The sequence below is a fragment of the Sphaeramia orbicularis genome, chromosome 6 (assembly GCF_902148855.1).
Source record: "Sphaeramia orbicularis chromosome 6, fSphaOr1.1, whole genome shotgun sequence".
In the NCBI taxonomy this organism is placed as follows: Eukaryota; Metazoa; Chordata; class Actinopteri; order Kurtiformes; family Apogonidae; genus Sphaeramia; species Sphaeramia orbicularis.
The window spans coordinates 2615479-2634602 of record NC_043962.1 but is presented as its reverse complement, the minus strand read 5'-3'; the positions used below and the strand labels follow the sequence as shown (position 1 = coordinate 2634602).

Sequence of the window (19124 nt, the reverse complement as noted above, 5' to 3'; positions counted from 1 at the left end):
TATAGATAATGACAACTGACAATTTTTGTCTGTGTTTTAGTGTAAAAAACCCCCATTAAATTATGAAAATACTTACTTTTATAAACTATTCAAACAAAAAAGATGTGAATAACCTGAAAAAAATGAAATTTCTTCAGTAAAATCAGTGTAATTTTCTCAGTCTTCTTCCTCCACTTCTCATTAGTCCATGTGCATTCTGGATCAGATCTCCAAAGACACTAAACACTGAGGAACAGGAAGAAAAGAGTTCAAACTGGACTGAATTTAATACAGACATTTCAGGTTGGACACATTTGTTCAGGTTAGTCACATTTATTGGTACAGGAGAGTTTGGAAATGGAAAGAGTTTCATAAATTTAATGTTATTTTTTGCACTAAAACAAACATTTGAAGTTGTCATTATTTACAGACATAATGTAATATTATTTTTTCCCATCAAACCCAGTAGTAAATCTGCAGTCGTTCTTTTGTCTCAGTTCTTCTGCTGTTCTTATTGGACTGTAGATCAGATTGGTCTGGATGTGGAACCCACACTAACATGAGTTCCACAGCCTGGACTGTGGAATTTATACACTTTGTAAATTCATCCCAGGGGTCGGACTGGAACCTTTGGGGGGACGCATTTGGGCCCCAGGACACATGTTTGACAGCCCTGATGTAGATAATAAGGAACTCCATATTTGTATTTGTTTCAGTGCAGTTTTAACTAAACTCCGCCTCAGCTTCTGGTTTATGTATGTGTCAGATTGGACCCTTTGGCGGACCACAGGCCACATGTTTACCACCCCTGCTCTGACACCTTCAGTCCAGCCTTCGTCCTCCTTGTTTATTCCTGTCTTTGATCTAAACCTTGGAGCTGATCTAAATCTAAAATAGGTGTTCCAAAAGTTTTAAACTTGCGACTTCGAACTAAGGTTCTAATAGTTTTGGATTTTTCATTCTAGTTTAGTTTTATTTAGTTTGGACTTGTTTTTCCTCTAATTCAGTTCGTTTTAATTAGTTTTTAGAGCAGGTTTGTTAGTTTTTATTAGTTTTTTTTTTTTTTAATGCTTAGTCTTAGTTTAGTTTTAATTTAGTCGTCTCTTTTCTCTTCTTCTCTGTCGTCGTATTCAAATAAATCCCAGACAGGACTCTGCTGCTTTCTCCCAACTTTAGTCTCCATGTTTCCAGGTAGAGTGGGGACCAGAAGACGACTGTCCTCAGATAAAACGGTCATTATGCAGAACACAAACACAACCTGTGGTTCTGCTTCAGTGTCATCAGGACCTGCAGACGCTTTTATCTCCAACAGACAAACACTGTGCATGTGTTTGTTCTGTAGCAGACGTCCACAACATCTTCCCTGGTTCTTCAGTCACTGTGAGCTGGAACAGTACAGCTCCAGATGCACCGTCCTCCTGCCAAGTTTTAAATGAGGACTGAACACACCCCCAGCCCCACCCCCCAGATCCAATTAGCTGATTTAATTTTGATCCAGTTCAATTTTACACATTAATTTTATGACCCGTACAGAAGGTCTGACTGTGAGCTCTGACCTCCGATCTGAAGAAGATCATCAACTGGATGAAGAAGTAGAGGAAGAAAGGATGGAAAAAAGAGAAGATGGAAAAAAGAAAGGGAGAAAGAACAGATGAAAGGGAGAAAGAAAGGATGAAAGAAAGGAAGGATGAGACAGGACAACAGAAAGAAAGGACGAAAGGGAGAAAAAGAAAGGATGAAAGAAACAAAGACAGAAAGGGAGGATGAGACAGGATGATAGAAAGGACCAAAGGAAGAAAAGGCGGATGGATGGATGTTGATCATAATCTTCTTCAGGGTCTGTCAGTCGTGTCAGACTTTTCATATCGCAGTGTTTGACAGAACTTCTTCATATTGGTTCCACAGTTCCACAGGTGGACAGTTCCACAGGTGGACAGTTCCACACTTGGTCAGGTGGACAGTTCCACAGGTGGACAGTTCCACAGGTGGACAGTTCCACACTTGGTCAGGTGGACAGTTCCACAGGTGGACAGTTCCACAGGTGGACAGTTCCACACTTGGTCAGGTGGACAGTTCCACAATGTTCCGTTAGACTGTCATCTGTGTGGTGGGTGTCTTTAAAGAACCGTCTTCAAAGGGTCAAAGGTCAGACATAAATGTACAGGTTTGAAACATCACAGACAGAACTAAGAAATATAATGAAACATTCAAGGGGAAGAAAAATAAAAGTCCAACTGAAATAAAAAAAAATTTAAAATGAAGGCTTTTTCCAAATGACAGAGTCAACAGACGACAGAAGGAAAAGCTCTTTATTCATCTGCTCAGACCGACAGAAAACACAGCAGCAAACGGTCCCAGCGTCTTTTCCAAAAACACACCACTGCCCAGGAAGCTTCACATCCACACCAGGACCACTCTGGACACAACTGAGTGGCAGTGACACGGGGGCGTGGCCTCCCCCTGTCTGAGTCATGTGACTACAGTCTGAGCGGTCTCCTCCGCGCTCCGCAGCTGTCAATCACTGTCCCCTCGGCCAATAGCGCAGCGGACAGTCGCTGTGGCTCGGGTTGGGAGGGGGAGGGACAGATGGATGGATGGGTGGGTGGGGGGAGGGCAGGATCAGGTCTGTCAGTCTGTCTGTCGTCGGGGGTGTAGGCAGCGCGCGATTGGTCGGCTCGGCTTAAACTGTGTGACATGTGATTGAGGGAAGGAAGGAAGGAAGGAAGGGTGGAGGGGTTTTGAGTTTCCAGTGTCACAATAGGACAAAAAAAACTACAAATACATGGACAGATTCAGTTCAGAACTGATTTGACGCTGGTTTTAATGTCTGTGATTATTATGGGATGGAATTATTCTAAGAGCAAAGAGTAACAGTTAAATACTGACCAGTGGATGAACCTTTAAAACACAGAATACAAACCTTAGTGTGTTCATACTGTCCTTTAAGGCCCGTTCATGCTCTACGTCAGTGGTCCCCAACCCTCGGGCCCCGGACCGGTACCAGGCCGCAAAGAAAAAAAAATGTGGTTAATATTAACGGCAGTAATGTTAGCCTAATGCTAGCATCAGTTTGGTCTGTTTAGGGTTGTCCAAGTGGACGTCTTCTATGTAGCTGCAGTAATATTAGCCCAATGCTAGCATCAGTTCACCTTTTTTTGGCTAATGTTTGTGTTTCTGTATGTGTGTCTGTCATCTTAGTGTCAGATGTTCTAGACGGGCAGGTGTTTGTCAGGGTTAGGGTTAGTTAATAGTTAATATTTAATCTTCAGACATTAAACATCTGCTGCAGACATGCGTATTAGCCTTTTGAATCCCAGCCTTTGGTCCCTCATCCTGCAGGATCACCTGAATCCATTTCCGTCTAACCCCACTGTCCACAGGAAAACAATGGACAGATCCGTCTGCTTTTGGACAGAACCAGAACCTGGACCGATACTAAAACTCTTGTTCTTCGCTTTTGTCATAGTTGGACTGATAGAACAGGAAGTAGAATTCAACCATATCTGGAAGTTGGCCCAGTGTGTTCAATCAGAGCGGCGCCCTCTGGTGGACTGGTGAATAAACGCTCATTCCAGCACATTGGTCACATGGTCATATGAAGGCGACGCTGGACACCGTGTGAACGTAACGTGAGCATGAAAGGGCCTTTAGACTGTATGCTGATGTGTGTGACCTTTGACCTTTGTCTATGTGTGTGTGGTTACAGTGTGTGGTTGTGTGTCTATCTGTACGCCCTGTTGTGCCGGGGGTACGGCGACATGATTGCGTCCACGCTACCTTCGCTGTCCGAGCTGCTGTCAGAGTCGCTGCTGCCGGAATAAACCCAGAGTCCTGGTAAAACGCCCACGCACACCGCTGCCGACGGCAGGTGTAGCACGCCTTGACCGGAGCCCAGGGGAGCAGAGGGGGTTTTGGCCGCCAGGCCGGGGACGGCCCGCTGTTCTTCAGCTCCTCCCCCTGATCCTCCGCCCGCTCCTGCCGGCTGTTCTGAACAACACAACACACTGTCAGCGCCACAGTTTACACTCACACACGACCACATCAGCACCGTCAAAAGAACCGACACAGGGTACGGCAGCACAGCGGGGGGGGGGGGGGGCTGAAAAGTTCACAGGCTGACTAAGGAGTTTTCCACAGAAACAGACGTTAAAGTCAGCCTGTCCTGATACTAACAGACTAACTGCATGGTTTCCTTCCAGATAAACCCACACTGGATTCATACTTTAGGACTCGGAACAGTAGAACTACAGACATTTGGGGAAATGCTTCCTTTTCAGCCCCCCAGTTGATAAAGCTGGGCCATCATCTCCTATAGCAGCCATGACAGCATGAATGTCGGGGGGGGGGTGACTCCATTTTCTGCAGACATCTGATAACACCCCAGTGCCACAGACAGAGTTCTACTGTCTGTAGTTCTACTGCCCCCTCCCACACACACACACACCCACCCCCACCCCCACCCCCCATATTTCTGTTTCAGTGTCATGTAAAGTCATTAACTGTGACATCAACGTCTGGTTTGACGACTGCTGTTCCAAACTGGTTTTATCTGTTTCCATCTAAGGTTGACATGATGACGTTTGTCATTTTCAGTCAGTGCTACAGTCAAAGCAGAACAGTAGTTTTAGACGTATGAACTACAACTGAGGTCTGTATTTTAGCCTTCGTAGACCGTACTGTAGATGTGCATCAGGCAGAGAAGTCATAAATAACCAGTGGAGTGGACAGGAACCAAACATGAACCTCTGTATGTGACATATGGTCAGACTGTTAGGGTCAGGGTCCTGTTAGGGTCCTGTGATGCCCCACCTGTGCGTGCAGCTCCGTTTCCTGTGGTTTCTTTTGTGGTCGTAGTTGTGATCTCCACCTTCTGTTTCTTGCTGCTGTCTGAGGACTGGGAGGAGCTGGAGCAGAAACAAACAAAAGGAACATTAAATGAAGTCCACACATAGGACCGAGGCTCCTGGAGTCCAACAGCAGATTTAAAGACACTGACATCTGTTTGACTTTTCAAGGTCAAAGGTCATGGCACCAAATCAAAGCCCATATGTGACTTCCTATCTATTACCAATAGGAATTAGATCAACATCTGAAACTGTTTCAACCCTGACCTGCTGGTAGTTAAGTTACATTCATATTTTGTACCACATCAAGTAGTTCCAGTATTTTTTGGGTGATTTTTTGTAGTTTAACTGCAGTTACTTGGGAAAAAACATAAAATTAAGGGTTAATTTTAGATGTGTTGTTTGTAATATAAACTGTATGTGTCCATTGGACACAGACTGTCCCTTTGTCTTTCCTCCTGAATGTCTTTGAAGCCATGATCATGTGATGACGTCACAGCCAGCGCTGCCTCTGATTGGCTGGTCCTGGCACCACTCCAGTACTTCGCAGATGTGCGATCGTTACTAACGTCATATGGTCGTCACCACCGTGGACACCCCTCTCACTGGCCCCACCCCTGACAGCCATATGACGCCCCAACCATGTCCATATTTGGTTTCATATTCACCACATGGACATTCACAGTTTAGAGTTGATAAAACTATTTTTCCAGCTGTAGTTTTACAAACTCCATTGTCCAGGAGTAGAAATGTAGTGTGATATATGGATAATTTGGCCTCATCTGTTTCAGATATCATTAATATAATTTTATTATTGGGTAAATATTGTATCCACTGTGCAAAATGGAGAAATAATAAGCCCTCCTTTTCTGGATTTACAAACGAATTTAAAATGTTTGTCTTGTCCCTAAGAAAATTATAAAAAAAAAAATAAAAAAAAAAACTGCAATGAAAATAAGCCAGAACATTGCTCGTTACTTATTTTAATTTAAAAACTCTTCTCTGTTACATCTCTGCTCCTCTATGTTAATTTAAAATGCCTAATAATTTGCACTGTACTGTATTTGAATGTATTTTTGCTCTTGCCCTACACATCCCCATGATTTTTGTACTTTATTTTATTTATGTTCATTTGTATTACTGTGTTATTATCCTCATTGAGTTTGTAGTTTTTCACAAGTTCAATAAAAAAACAAACGCCGCCTACACTGTTAGCAACATAACCCAGCTTGTTAAACAGTCTAAAACATTTGTTCAATAACTTTTTAAGCCAGTTTCGCCACAGTTGAGGTACAACGGAGCCCGTTAGGGGACACTGAGAGAAATAAATAAAAGAAATGGAGTGTGTTTGAACAACTGCCATGAGGAACTACTGTAGTTTTACAAACTCCACCTGTAAAGGAGCTTCAACGACACTGGAGGTTCTGTTAAAGATACAGGACATTAATGAGCTCAAGTAGAAGATCTGATGTCGTCAACACCATTGATGAGGTCATGATACAGACGACATGGACACAGATCCAGCTCCATCTGCTTGTGCTTTTTGTAACTAATGGTCCCATAAAAAGGTGGATTAAAGGAGGGAAAAAAAACTTCAATGTCTACTTTACATTTTGGGATCATTTTCACAGATATGTGTGTTTATTTGCTTTTGGAATATTCATTCATTCATTTTCTGAACCCGCTTTATCCTCACTAGGGTCACGGGGGTCACTTGGAGCCTATCCCAGCTACAGAGGGGCGAAGGCGGGGTTCACCCTGGACATGTGACCAGTTCATCACAGACTGAACATATGGAGACAAACAGTCACTCTCACATTCACACCTATGGGCAACTTAGATTAACCAATTAACCTATCAGTGCATGTGTTTGGATGGTGGGAGGAGCCAGAGGACCAGAGAGAACCCACGCAGACACGAGGAGAACATGCAAACTCCACACAGAAAGGTCCCACCCCCTGTCGACTGGTGTTGGAATCGAACCCAGGACCTTCTGTCTGTGAGGCACCAGAGCTAACCACTGCACCACCCACTGCTTTTGGAATAAATGTGTTCAATTGTAAAGAGCCTTTATGGACCCCCCCCCCCACACACACACACACACACACACACACACACACACACACACACACACACACACACACATACACATACACACATACACACACACACACACACACACACACACTTCGTCAGTTCAGTCTTTACTTGTTCGTACTGAGCACAGCCCTGGCTTTAAACTATGACCTTTATCAGAGGAAATGCGATATTCATGCAGATATAAATGAAGTTAGTGAACTATTATTTTAATCTAGAAAGCTGAATGGTTAAGTTTAATCACATATTAGTCAGTACTAGTTAGGATTCCTTTGTGTCACTAGATTTCTTCATTAAAGTTCTTAGGACAGGTCACATCTGGGTCACATACTAAACTGACAGATTTATGATAAAAATACACATGCTCACAGATGATCATAAACAACAAGAGATACGAAGTAAACACTGTCAGTTTGGGGTTTTCCATAGAGTGGAGGTTTCACATCTGTTTGACTTGAGAGTCACATGACACCAGTCCATTTTCTGTGACCCCGCCCACCTATAGCACAAGGGGGTCAGCCCAGAGTTTGAAGATCACTTTACAAGGATGATAAGTCATGTGTATTGGAATGTCTGGATCCATTTTCCCTGCTTGGGGTGTGGATCCTCAGCTGAGTCATATTTTGTTTGTGATCAGATCAAGTCAATAATTAAATTTATAAAAATGAGTCCTAAAAGATTCCGGACTTATTCTTGGAGCTTCTAACTTCAGACTTACTTTATTGTCATTCAATAATGCACCATCAGTACCTTATTAAACCAAATGTCGGTGCTTAGCTCACCACAGTGTCAGTTTATATAAAAAATAAATAAAAACACACCTCGCAAAATTTAAAATTAGCCTAAAATACTTTAAACACTTTGAATATATATGACAATATATATAACAAAAGAACAGGTGAACATTAGTGTTCCTGTCATGGTTGTGTGTGTGTGCACACCTGCGTCTCTTCACAGCTCCTGCCAGTAGATGTGCCTGGGACAGGTGACTGGTCCTCTGCTCCCCCAGGACCTGCTTCGGAGCCACTTTCTTTTCTGGTTCTTTGCGGTTTTCAGTCGATGCTTGTTTGGCCAGAGCGCTGTGATCTGGAGTTAAGGAGGATAAAAGATAACGGTGTCCTGTTGAGGGGACGGAGGGGAGGGGACAGGGGGGAGGTTCAACAGGTTCCATTCCGTCCTCCCTTCAGGGCCGTGGAGACGGTGACACAGATCTGAAAGGCTAAGAAAAGAACCCAGGAACAAGAACAAGAGAGTGACACAGATAGAAGCAAAAAGGAGAACAGAGGATGGACAGAGCTCAGGAGACAAGAAATAGGACAAGAGGACGGAGACAGAGGGACGTGGACCAGAAAGACTGAAGAGGACAGAGATGAGGAGGTTCACAGTGGATCATCATGTCAAACACAGCACCAGGGTTTCACTGCATTAACTAACACCTGCACCTGTGTGTGTGTGTGTGTGTGTGTGTGTGTGTGTGTGTGTGTGTAAAACTAAGTGCTTTCAATCGTCACCGTAGTTACCAGCCTATGATACAGTTTCCAGGACAACCCTTCGTCATGTGCACACAGTTCTGTGGATCAGAGCGGCTTGTTTGACAGAGCAGAGGACGTGCAGATGTGGTGGACGTGCAGATGTGGTCTGTGGACGTACGCTGTGTGTTTTCAGACTCACACACAAAAACACCTCTGCATTAACAACACTCGCACCACAACAACTGCATGTGTGGTCCAGGTCCAGGTCCAGAGTCCACATCAGTGTCATACATGAAAGTTCCTCCTGTTATTTCTCGATCAGGCTCATTTTTCAGCTGCAGAACTCTACAGTTCATGGAACTGTTTCTAAAATGTCAGTATCACTGGTAGAAAAAACAGTCGTCCCCAGGCTCCTGGAGTCCAACAGCAGATTTAAAGACATTCACTGACATCTGTTTGACCTTCCAAGGTCAAAGGTCATGGCACCAAATCAAAGCCCATATGTGACTTCCTATCTATTGTCAATAGTAATTAGATCAATATGTTCAACTGTTTTCAACTTATAACACTTTAAAATGCGTCCCATTATAAACCAATGGAGATTTGGAAAAATAAGAAAATTCATTAAAAAAATGTAAAAATCAATATTTCCTCATTCTTTGAATAAACCTGGTAGACCTTACCCCAAAGATGGTCCACAACGAATATAAACCCATGTCCTGTCCAACAGTGTCTGTGTTTAAACTAATTAATGATCTGTTTAACCCGTGTCTGAACTGGTCTGAGTCAGTTCTGTCACATGACACATGAACAGCTGACACAAAGAACACTGAAGAGTAAAAATACTGAAACTCCTGCTGCAAGACACAGACTGAAAATGAACATCTGACACCACTCAAACTAAAAACTGCAGACAAATCAGCCAGAAATGACCCTTTAACCAACATCAGAGTCTGACGGAGCGACTGAACAACACAATACTGCACAGACCACTTCACTCAGACTGAGCTGAGTTTTATTTTTCCAGTTTGATTCTAAATTCTAATTAATGCCAGTATTTGGAGACGTTCGTCATCGTCAAATCATGTCTGATGTAGGTCGTTTTAGGTCTACAAACACATTAGAGGATCTCTGTGCATATATGAGGAGCTGGCTGGTTTTATTTTGGTGGTACCTGTTCACCTCCTCTGACCACAGTTTAAAGTATAAATCCATTTTATTCTTCATCGTTAAAGGGGCCGATGCTGATTGGACCTGGATGTCTGTTTCTTTTTACTTCATGATGTTCATGGCACTTCATACATATGTTCTAAACGGATCAAACCATGTATTTTATTTTTACTAGTTACTGAAATTTTCACTGCTAGTTTCAGTTTGTTTACTGTAATAGATTACATTAGATTACATTACACTTCATTGATCCCACTATGGGGAAATTTACAGGTCAAGGCTACAACAGAATAAAGTTAAAGAAAAAGTGTGCATGAATAAAGACAAACAATATAATAATAATAATAGTAGTAAATAGGGCTGTGTGTCGGCAAGAATCTGGTGATACGATACAAATCACAATACTAGGATCATGATACGATATATCATGATACTGTTAAAAAGGCAATTTTTTGTTTGTTTTTTATGATTATTTCCTTGAAGAATTAAATTCCAGCAGAAATCTGCACAAATCCTAAACACATTTGTATTTGATCCCAACAGGATCTAATGTTCTATCAGCAAATGTTCCAACTGTGTTCAAACTGAAATTCTGTTTTACAGACATTCCAGTTTCAGATCCTGTTCAAATGTTCAGATTCTATTAGTTCACAAAGAACATCAGAACAGGATTTGAGTTCAATGCAACAAAAGAACGAACATTATTGAATAAAAGAGTGTGAAATAAGAATAAATAAAATATAAACAAAAAAAGAAAAACAAAATGAACCTCCACAATAAAAATATCAATACAGTACTTTTTTAATATCGATACAGTATTGTGAAATTAAATATCGCGACATATTGCAGAACCGATATTTTCTTACAGCCCTAATAGTAATAATAAACCTGAACAGACTATTTACAGATTGACACCAGTGGAATCAGCATCTATCAGATTAATTAACTGTAAAACAGGCTGTTCTCACACTTTTCCTCCTGTTGTGTTGGTTCAGTGTCTGCATAAAGAAGGTGTTTATTTGTTTTGTTAAATGTCAGGTTTATTTTTCTTCTCTACATTAAAGTCAGCATTTTCTTTTGTTCAACTCATGAAATACAAATAGGTCAGACCTTAGCCCCTAAATGTCTTTCGTTTAACACATTTTTGCCCATTTCTAGAAATGTTAATTCTACTTCTGTTCACCACTAGGGCTGTTAGAAAGTATCAGTTCTGCAATATATCGCAATATTTCATTTCACAATACTATATCAATATTAAAAAGTACTGTATCAATATTTTTAGGTATTTATTCAAATGCCGATATGGTGGAAGTTCTTTTTTGGTTTTCTTTATTGTTTATATCTTATTTATTATTATTTAACACTGTTTTAATGGTTAATGGTTATTTGAAGCATCACAAAAGTACTTTTTTCTGTCTGAGGCAGATGTTCGTTCCTTTGTTGGATTGAACTCAAATCCTGTTCTGATGTTCATTGTGAACTAATAGAATCTGAACATTTGAACAGGATCTGAAACTGGAATGTCTGGAAAACAGAATTTCAGTTTGAACAGTTGGAACATTTGCTGATAGAACATTAGATCCTGTTGGGATCAAATACAAATGTGTTTAGTATTTGTGCAGATTTATGATGGAATTCAATTCTTCCAGGAAATAATCATTCAAGAAAAAGAAAAAAAAAAATTGCCTTTTTAACAGTATCATGATAGATCGTATGGTGATCCTAGTATTGTGATTTGTATTGTATCTCCAGATTCCTGCTGATACACAGCCCTACTGTTCACCACATGTGGATAAAAGGATATTCTGTATTCCAGCAGTTCCTGCTTCTCCTCGTCCCTGCGTTGCTTCTCCACGAGGCACTGTTGCCGGGAGACCTCATCCAGGAAGCTGGTCTCATCCTCGTCCAATCCCCTCACCATGTTCTCTGTCACCATGGAAACAAACATGCGCTCAACACATGGCAGAAAATGATGGCATTCTTCAAAAAAAAGAAGAAAATAATAAACCATACGATTGTGTGACCTTCATCTGAAAACAACTTGGGGAACCTTTAAATAGATGGGATTGGAGCAGCTCCACCGGTTCATTCAGACAATCTGTTCAGTGCAAATGAAGAAAATCCATCTAAATCATGGACGTAAAAGCAGGAAAATGGGCTGTTTTGTCTACAGTCAAACTAATCCAACTGAACAACCTGTGGACACATGTGGCCGACGCTGACATTTCACACACACATTCAGGATGTGACTGCGTGGATTTGGACGATAACGCTGTGGAATAATCCCACTTATTCAGAACTCATACTGCAATAAAGCACACTCATTAGGGGTGTGTGTGTGTGTGTGTGTGTGTGTTTACTGCTCTACCATTCACAAACACATGGAAAATATCCTGCATAATTATTGATTACTCGGTCAGAAACCACACTCCCACTCACCTCATATAGACTTGAGTTCATAGATGCACATAAATACTGTTAAAACTGTGTCGACTCATATTTTATGTCTGTTTTTTGCCTCCGCCAAGGAGGTGACGTTTTTGCTGGCGTTGGTTTGTCTGTCTGTCTGTCTGTCTGTCTGTCTGTGTGCAAGATAACTCCAAAAGTTATGGATGGAGTTGGATGAAAATTTCAGGAAATGTTGATACTGGCACAAGGAACAAATGATGAAATTTTGGTGGTGATCGGGGGGGGGGGGGCACTGATCTACCTTGGCGGAGGTCTGCGCTCTCTGAGTGCTTTTCTAGTGTTCTCACTCCTTTATTAACTATTTGATGAAGTATTTCATGTTACTAAAATGAATACAGTGAGCTGGGACAAAAATTACACCTAGTAATGAAGTGGGATGATCATCAGTGTGAATCTGAGACTGGAAAGGAAAATATAATACGTGAGATGTAGAATATATTCAGTAAGAATGTTTGCATAGCATTAATTTAGAAAAAACTTTTAATTCACGAGTAGGAAGAATGAACATTTTATGGACAAGGCCGTTCATTCTTATCCCATAAAGACCCAGTGCGACTTTTGTGACAGTTCGCAAATGAATTTTTCTTAATATTTCCCTTTCTTCAGGGATTTATCACCTTTTATTACCTCCACCAAGTGTAATGGGAAATGTTGATACTAGCACAAGAAACAAATGATTAAATTTTGGTGGTAATTGGGGGGTAATTTAGTGTAGTGCTTTTCTAGTTTATTCTATTCTTCTCTGACTGGTCTAGATGGACTGGGATTGTGGGTGTGACATTATGGAATGGACCTTATGATGCATTTAAGTTATTCACTCCTTTGGCAAAGATTAAAAAAAAATTAAAAAAAAGAAAGAGAAAAGTGCCTTAAGCTTAAAATTATTCAGAAATATTGAATTGAGATGGTAGATATGTTTTTTGTTGTTAATTTTTTTATTTTCTATTATTATGGTGTGGATGCTCGATGCTGTACACATTTAAGTTGATGTATGCAGTGTATTAGGTGAAAAGGAGAGGCAAAAAAAATAAGCTTTTGCTTATTTTGCTAAACTATTCCTTTTTGGTTTTTATGTTTATTATGATTAATGTCCTGAGTACAATGACTGATGTAAAACCAAAAAATAAATTCATTCAGTCATTCATGACTGTTGCACAATTATATTTTCTATTTTCTGATCTTTTTGTTGTTGTATAAATACAAAAACAAACATAAACCTACATAACCGGCACCAGCTGATATTAAAATGCTTAAAAAAGCAATTCACACCAATTTTTCAGACAAAATGATTTTTATAATGATAAAAGGATGCATAAAAGGTCATAAAACTATACTGAAAATAGAAATATCTGATTGAGATTTCAAATTATAGCAATTTTAAGTTATTTCATTATTCATTCTTAGAGAACTTTCTGAGGGACTGAATTTAGTTCAGATAAAAAGTTCTGTAATTTTCTTGAAAATCCTTTTTTGACAAAAAATTTTGATGGATTTAGAAACTTAAGATGTTCTACTATTGAACTACAAAAAGTTTAACATCATTATCTCAATTCTAATTTTTGGATTCAAAGTCAATATGCGCGTGACTTGACCCGTTTTTATGTTGGCTCTGTTCTTATTTTCTGAAGTATTTGGTGTTTTATTAGTAACTCTCCTCATTCCATTGAACACCAATGATAATAAAGGCTTTTCTGATTCCAGTTCAAATCGTCTGTTTGTCTGAGCAGGAGGAGCTGGAAGCGTCCATGTCAGATCTGTCCCAGAACCTGCTGTGACCGTCAGAAGAACGGTTCTTTGTGTCTGAACAGTGAACTGCAAAGATGACACATGATGTTCAGCAGATGGACGGTGACCCACTGAATTTAAACTGCTCCTCAAATTCCTCCTGTTTCTTGTCTTTTTGCTCCTGCAGTCGTTCGAACAGCGATCGGGGGTCGTACTCCTCCTCGGGCGCCTCTGTAAGTGAACACCAACACACACACATCTGTGTTCTGGGGTTTCTCTGGGATGTTCTGAGTACAGCCCGGCTCGTTTCTGCATCAGCGTGTGTTCTTACCCTCGGGGTCATCAGGTTTGCGGACCTTCTCCCACTCCTCTTGCCTCTTCTTCCTCCTTTCATCGAGCTCAGCCTCCGACACAAACTTCCTGCTGAGGTCGACGCCTGCGGCCCCTCCTCCCGCCATTGCACCTGAACACACACACACACACACAGACGTAGGTTTTACTTGGAAGCTGTTGGTAAAAGGCTGGTTTCAGACTCAGTTAAAGTCCGTTTCCTCTCCCAGGCTCCTGGGTCTGTGAACCCACACACACAAGCTCTAAACTGTTTTCCTCCAGGGACTCACACTGGGGTCTGATTGACTTAAATTGGTTCATTTTCCTGTCGAGTGCAGACAAGAAATAAATCAACCAAATCCATAAAAGTCCCCAAAGCACAGCCTCAGACTGAACACGGGAGGGGGTGGGGGGGGTCGACAATCGACTGATGGGCCTCCCCAAAAATCCACTTCACTAATCTTTGAATACATGCATCAGCCGAATAAAAACCCATTTAACAAAGTTACAACCAGAACATGTCGACGAAAGATGGACTGATTCATCAGCACCGACAGTTCCAAACATTATTCACTTTTAGACGAATGCAGTGTCTGTGTCTCCCCAGGACCCAAACTGACAAAAGTACACCATGAACTGCCCTATGCCTGTATTTTATCGACTCCTCCACTATGAAAAGTCTGTTTTTCAGATCTTTAAGGTTGGTTTTGTCCTGTTGTGTCATTTTCATCAGGTTCTTGTTACATCTAATATAAATCAGGCTTCTTCTTTGCATTTCATATATGTGATTTTATTTTCATCTATTATCTACTAAATAGTGGGGCTGTGTATCAGCAAGAATCTGGCGATACGATACAAATCACAATATTAGGATCATGATATGATATATCACAATATATCATAGTACTGTTAAAAAGGCAATTTTTTGTTTGTTTTTAAATGATTATTTCCTTGAAGAATTGAATTCCAGCAGAAATCTGCACAAATACTAAACACATTTTTATTTGATCCCAACAGGATCTAATGTTCTATCCCCACATGTTCAAACTGAACTTCTGTTTTACAGACATTCCAGTTTCAGATCCTGTTCAAATGTTCAGATTCTATTAGTTCACAACTAACATCAGAACAGGATTTGAGTTCAATCCAAACAAAGGAACCAACATTATCAAATAAAAGAGTGTGAAATAATAAAAACCAAAAATGAACCTCCACAATATCTGCATTTGAATAAATACCTAAAAATATCGATACAGTACTTTTTAATATCAATACAGTATTGTGAAATGAAATATCACGATATATTGCAGAACCAATATTTTTTAACAGCCCTACTGAACAGTGGGGATGGGGGGGGGGGGGGGTTCTGTGCTGATGATTAGTCTTCTCAAAAAGCAGCAACAAAATTGACGTCATTGCATTAGTATTTTTATGTGAGATTAAAAAATGTGATTTTAATGCAAGTCAATGAGGCATTTTCTACCATGAGGGTCTTAAACTGAACAAAAGCTACTAATGCAAAGAAATCTGTGACATGTCAAAGACACTGATATACAACAGTGGCATGTCACACGGTGGGTTATGTAGAAATGTTTAGTGTTTTTTTTTTTTAAACGGCATCACATTTTTAAATTTGCATTTAAAAGGTTAAAATCTTTACCATTATTGAACATCCAGTAGGTCTGAGCAGAGCTGAAGTGGTGGAATTAGGGATGAAGCGATTACCAGTACAACAATGAGCTGCGGTAAAATTCCCAACAGTTAGTATTACCGTTTAAATTCTAATTATCATGATAACCGTGTTTGATTACCGCACTTTCAACTCAAACTTGATCTGGAAAATGGTCAAACAATGGCTATAAGGTTCATCTTTAATGCACATTTGAATGTTTGATGTTTACATGGTAACATTTGAATGTTTCTGCAACAGAAAGTATATTATGCCGATTACTTTGTTGTTGTTTTTTCAAAATACTACTTGGTTATATTATTTCAGTGTGTGTTAGTACTTTTTGACCATTTTGAGCACATTTCAACAATACCATGATAATAATAATAACGGTGATAATTTTGGTCACAATAACCGTGATATGAAATTTACATATCGTTACATCCCTAGGTGGAATAGACTTATGCAGCAAAATTTATTTATCATAAACTTGTAAAAGTAACTAACATTAGATTAAACACTCGAATTCAAACTCAGAAAGTAAAATCATAAACTGTAATCCACAATGATCTAGAAAGAAAATGACAAAACTGGACAAAAACGCTGAGGAACCCTTAAGGGTTGAACAGCTGATTCCTATTGGACCTCCTCTGCAGGTTGACCTCTACACTCAACTCTATATTGAAGGGCAACCGTTCAATTTCCAAAGGTTCAACTGAAGCAAGAAAAACAAAAACAAGTAAATAAATCAATGAGGCTCAAACTAAGTGTCTAACTGACAAGAACAGATGTTTCCAGTTAATAACCCTGATGTTTATCTATAATGATGTAATAATAAGGACATGACACCACCTGTTAATTCACTACTAAAAATAAGAACTACCACAAACTCCTGTTGAATGATGGTGAAACAGAACAGATGCACGTCTCATAAAAACTAACACTTGGTATTTTAGTGGTTGGACAAACTGAAGTTATCATTAGTTACTGTTACATTAGTTTCATATATGCTCACAGTGGATTATGGGGATAAAGACAGACAAAGTTTGGTGTGAATGAAGGTTCTTTTTGTTCATCTTTAGGTTTCATGTCCATCTGCTGCTGTTTTTAAGGCTGACATTTTGAACCAATATTTATCTGATGCTTTGGCTCCACCTCGTGGACAGTTTTAATCATTACAAGTGTTAGTGTATTACAAATTAGTACAAGTATAACGAGTTTTCTTCTTGAAAACCTCTGAGAAAAACCGTAAAGACAGACCAGTGTGATTTTAAGTCATTATAATTAAATACCTTCTTCAGGAGGGTTATCCGTTCACTTCCTGATCATAATAATGTTAGCCAGTACAGCAGGTTAGCTTCAGAAAGCGCAGAAAACACACAAATGACTAGAATATCATTAAGTAAAAAAAAACAGCCAGTGGTAAAATATATCAGTCGGACACAGAAACGGACTCTTCTGGGTCTGTGGCTGCAAAGAAAAGACGCAAATAAACGCTTTGTGTCCGTCAAACCCGTCCGCCGCACCGGGGCTAGCGTTAGCATCATTAGCAAACAAGCTACTAGCAGGAGTCAAACAGGCTGTCAGCGGGAACAGGCACGAGCTCCGAACGGACAGACAGACGGACGGAGCCGGGTTCCAACACCGGAAGTTCACACACAACACCGAATAAATGCGGCTCTTACTTGAATTCACCGAACTCCGCTGACTGCACTCCGAAACCTGCTGCGACCCAAACCAATGACGTTTAGTGTCACAGTTAAAACAGTCCGGCGAAACAGCTGATCTGAATATTAGTTCCTACTTCATCTTCTTTGGTGTTTTGTTTTGTTTTGTTTTTTAGTTATTATTAATCTGACAGAGCCAGTACCGCCATCTAGAGGACAGGGATGGATGGAAAAATACAGCGGTGGAAATAAGTTGGATTTAGTCCTTTTTTGTCTTTATTTTGTTAAATTAGAATCCACAAAATGACCTCATTCTTCATTCTTATTTAAAGAAGAGAATATGTGATCTCACAGACCTAAATATTCTTTCCACATCCTTAACGTTTGACACAATCTTCAATATTATCATGAAATATTGGCTAAAAATCTTTTTTGTGTTCAAACAGGTTTGACTGTGTCAGACACAAACAAAAAGGATTTTTTTTTTTTTTTTTACTGTTAATGTTTAAAAACTAACACTAAATTTCTGTCAGTTTCAACATGTCATGTCCTGGATGTGGTTCATTATTGGCTGAAACATCAACTTTTGACCTGAGTAGAACTGAGCATGTGCAGAAGGAAACGAGTGTGTTTGGAGAATGGAACAAAACGAAGAGTTCAATGACTTCAGACTGATTCTAAATGTCATATATACAAAAAAAAAAAAGTTCATAGTGTTATTTTTATGTCAAATATAGTCATACTGCTAGTTCAGGATACATCTACGATCCCTGTTGAATAATTTGAATTTCTTTTAGCTGGTTGATATTGATAAGACATAATACAATTATTATTAATAATAATAATAATAATAATAATCATAATAGTGTGCTTCAACACACTAACACAAGTAGCATTTTATTCCATATTTATATTACAGAGCAGGCTACCGATACATAATATGTAATTCTATCTACATATGAATTGTATGTAATTCTTTGTAAATCCTACAAAAATCCCTGTGTTAGTCTGGTGGGGTGACTGAACAGCCCAGAAGGCCAAAGCCACGTCTACCTCCAAGGACAACGGAGCCACAACTGCATGTGATCCACTCCTGTTGAGTTAGAAGAGTACTAGGAGGGAGAAAAAGAAATAAGTTACCAACAACCCCCCCCCCCCCCCCCAGGGGACTAACACAGGGTTAAACAGAGGCAGTTCACATGTACCGGTGTTGTGGGCAGATCCTGACTCCAGGTTCTGTTGATCAGGTGTGAGTGGATCCACCTGTGGTTCCGTCACAGCTGAGGCTGGTTGTCCTGAGTGGGTGTGGACAGAAGGAGGATGGAACCCTGTTCAGTTTGGATGAGACTCTGAGGAGGACATGTGTCCATTTTCATCCCCCTGTGTTGTCCGTAAACTGACAGACCACTGTGTCCTTCTGCTTTATTCCTCCTGTTGGTTTGGTCGTTTGGGTCCAATGACCTGTTTGTTGTCTTTGGTTTTGTTAGATTCAGAGGATGGTACCAGTTTGTACCCAGACCCTTTTTGTCCCATATGTTTGTGTTGGTTTCCTGTAGTTCTACCCAAACCTTCACTTAGAGTACAGGAAACAGACCAGCTGACTGAAGACTGTTTACATCCAGTGTGGATTATCGACCCAAGGGTGGACATGGAACCATGAGGTGAGTGGACAGTCACATTCCTTCAAACATGTCAGTGCTTT

The 19124-nt window shown here is 40.1% G+C and overlaps 1 protein-coding gene and 1 pseudogene across 3 annotated transcripts; one reads left to right on the top strand and one right to left on the bottom strand.

Moving 5' to 3' along the window:
- Positions 1-19124, top strand: part of LOC115421684 (CCR4-NOT transcription complex subunit 1-like) — a 969367-nt pseudogene that overhangs the window by 425641 nt on the left and 524602 nt on the right.
- On the bottom strand, positions 2274-17542 carry psme3ip1 (proteasome activator subunit 3 interacting protein 1). 3 transcript variants are annotated; one of them, XR_003935708.1, is made up of 8 exons: positions 17441-17542; positions 14088-14219; positions 13889-13987; positions 11367-11488; positions 7862-8001; positions 4789-4883; positions 2900-3966; positions 2274-2664 (listed from the first exon to the last, which is right to left on the bottom strand). XR_003935708.1 is itself a non-coding variant. In XM_030137684.1 (8 exons), exons 2-8 carry the CDS (start codon positions 14212-14214, stop codon positions 2660-2662), a joined length of 798 nt encoding a protein of 265 aa, XP_029993544.1. In that variant the 5' UTR covers positions 14215-14219; positions 17441-17542; the 3' UTR covers positions 2274-2659. The 3 variants fall into 3 exon arrangements, 2 of the variants coding, with proteins under 2 accessions (XP_029993544.1, XP_029993543.1); XM_030137684.1 differs by having other exon boundaries at positions 3757-3966; XM_030137683.1 differs by having other exon boundaries at positions 2274-3966.

Excerpts from the sequence above, each read along its gene's own strand:
- psme3ip1 (XM_030137683.1), bottom strand. The coding sequence starts at position 14,214 with ATGGCGGGAGGAGGGGCCGCAGGCGTCGACCTCAGCAGGAAGTTTGTG. Across the intron at positions 13,988-14,087 it reads CAAACCTGATGACCCCGAGG|AGGCGCCCGAGGAGGAGTAC; the intron begins GTAAGAACACAC and ends GTTCACTTACAG. Across the intron at positions 3,967-4,788 it reads AAACGGAGCTGCACGCACAG|AACAGCCGGCAGGAGCGGGC; the intron begins GTGGGGCATCAC and ends TGTGTTGTTCAG.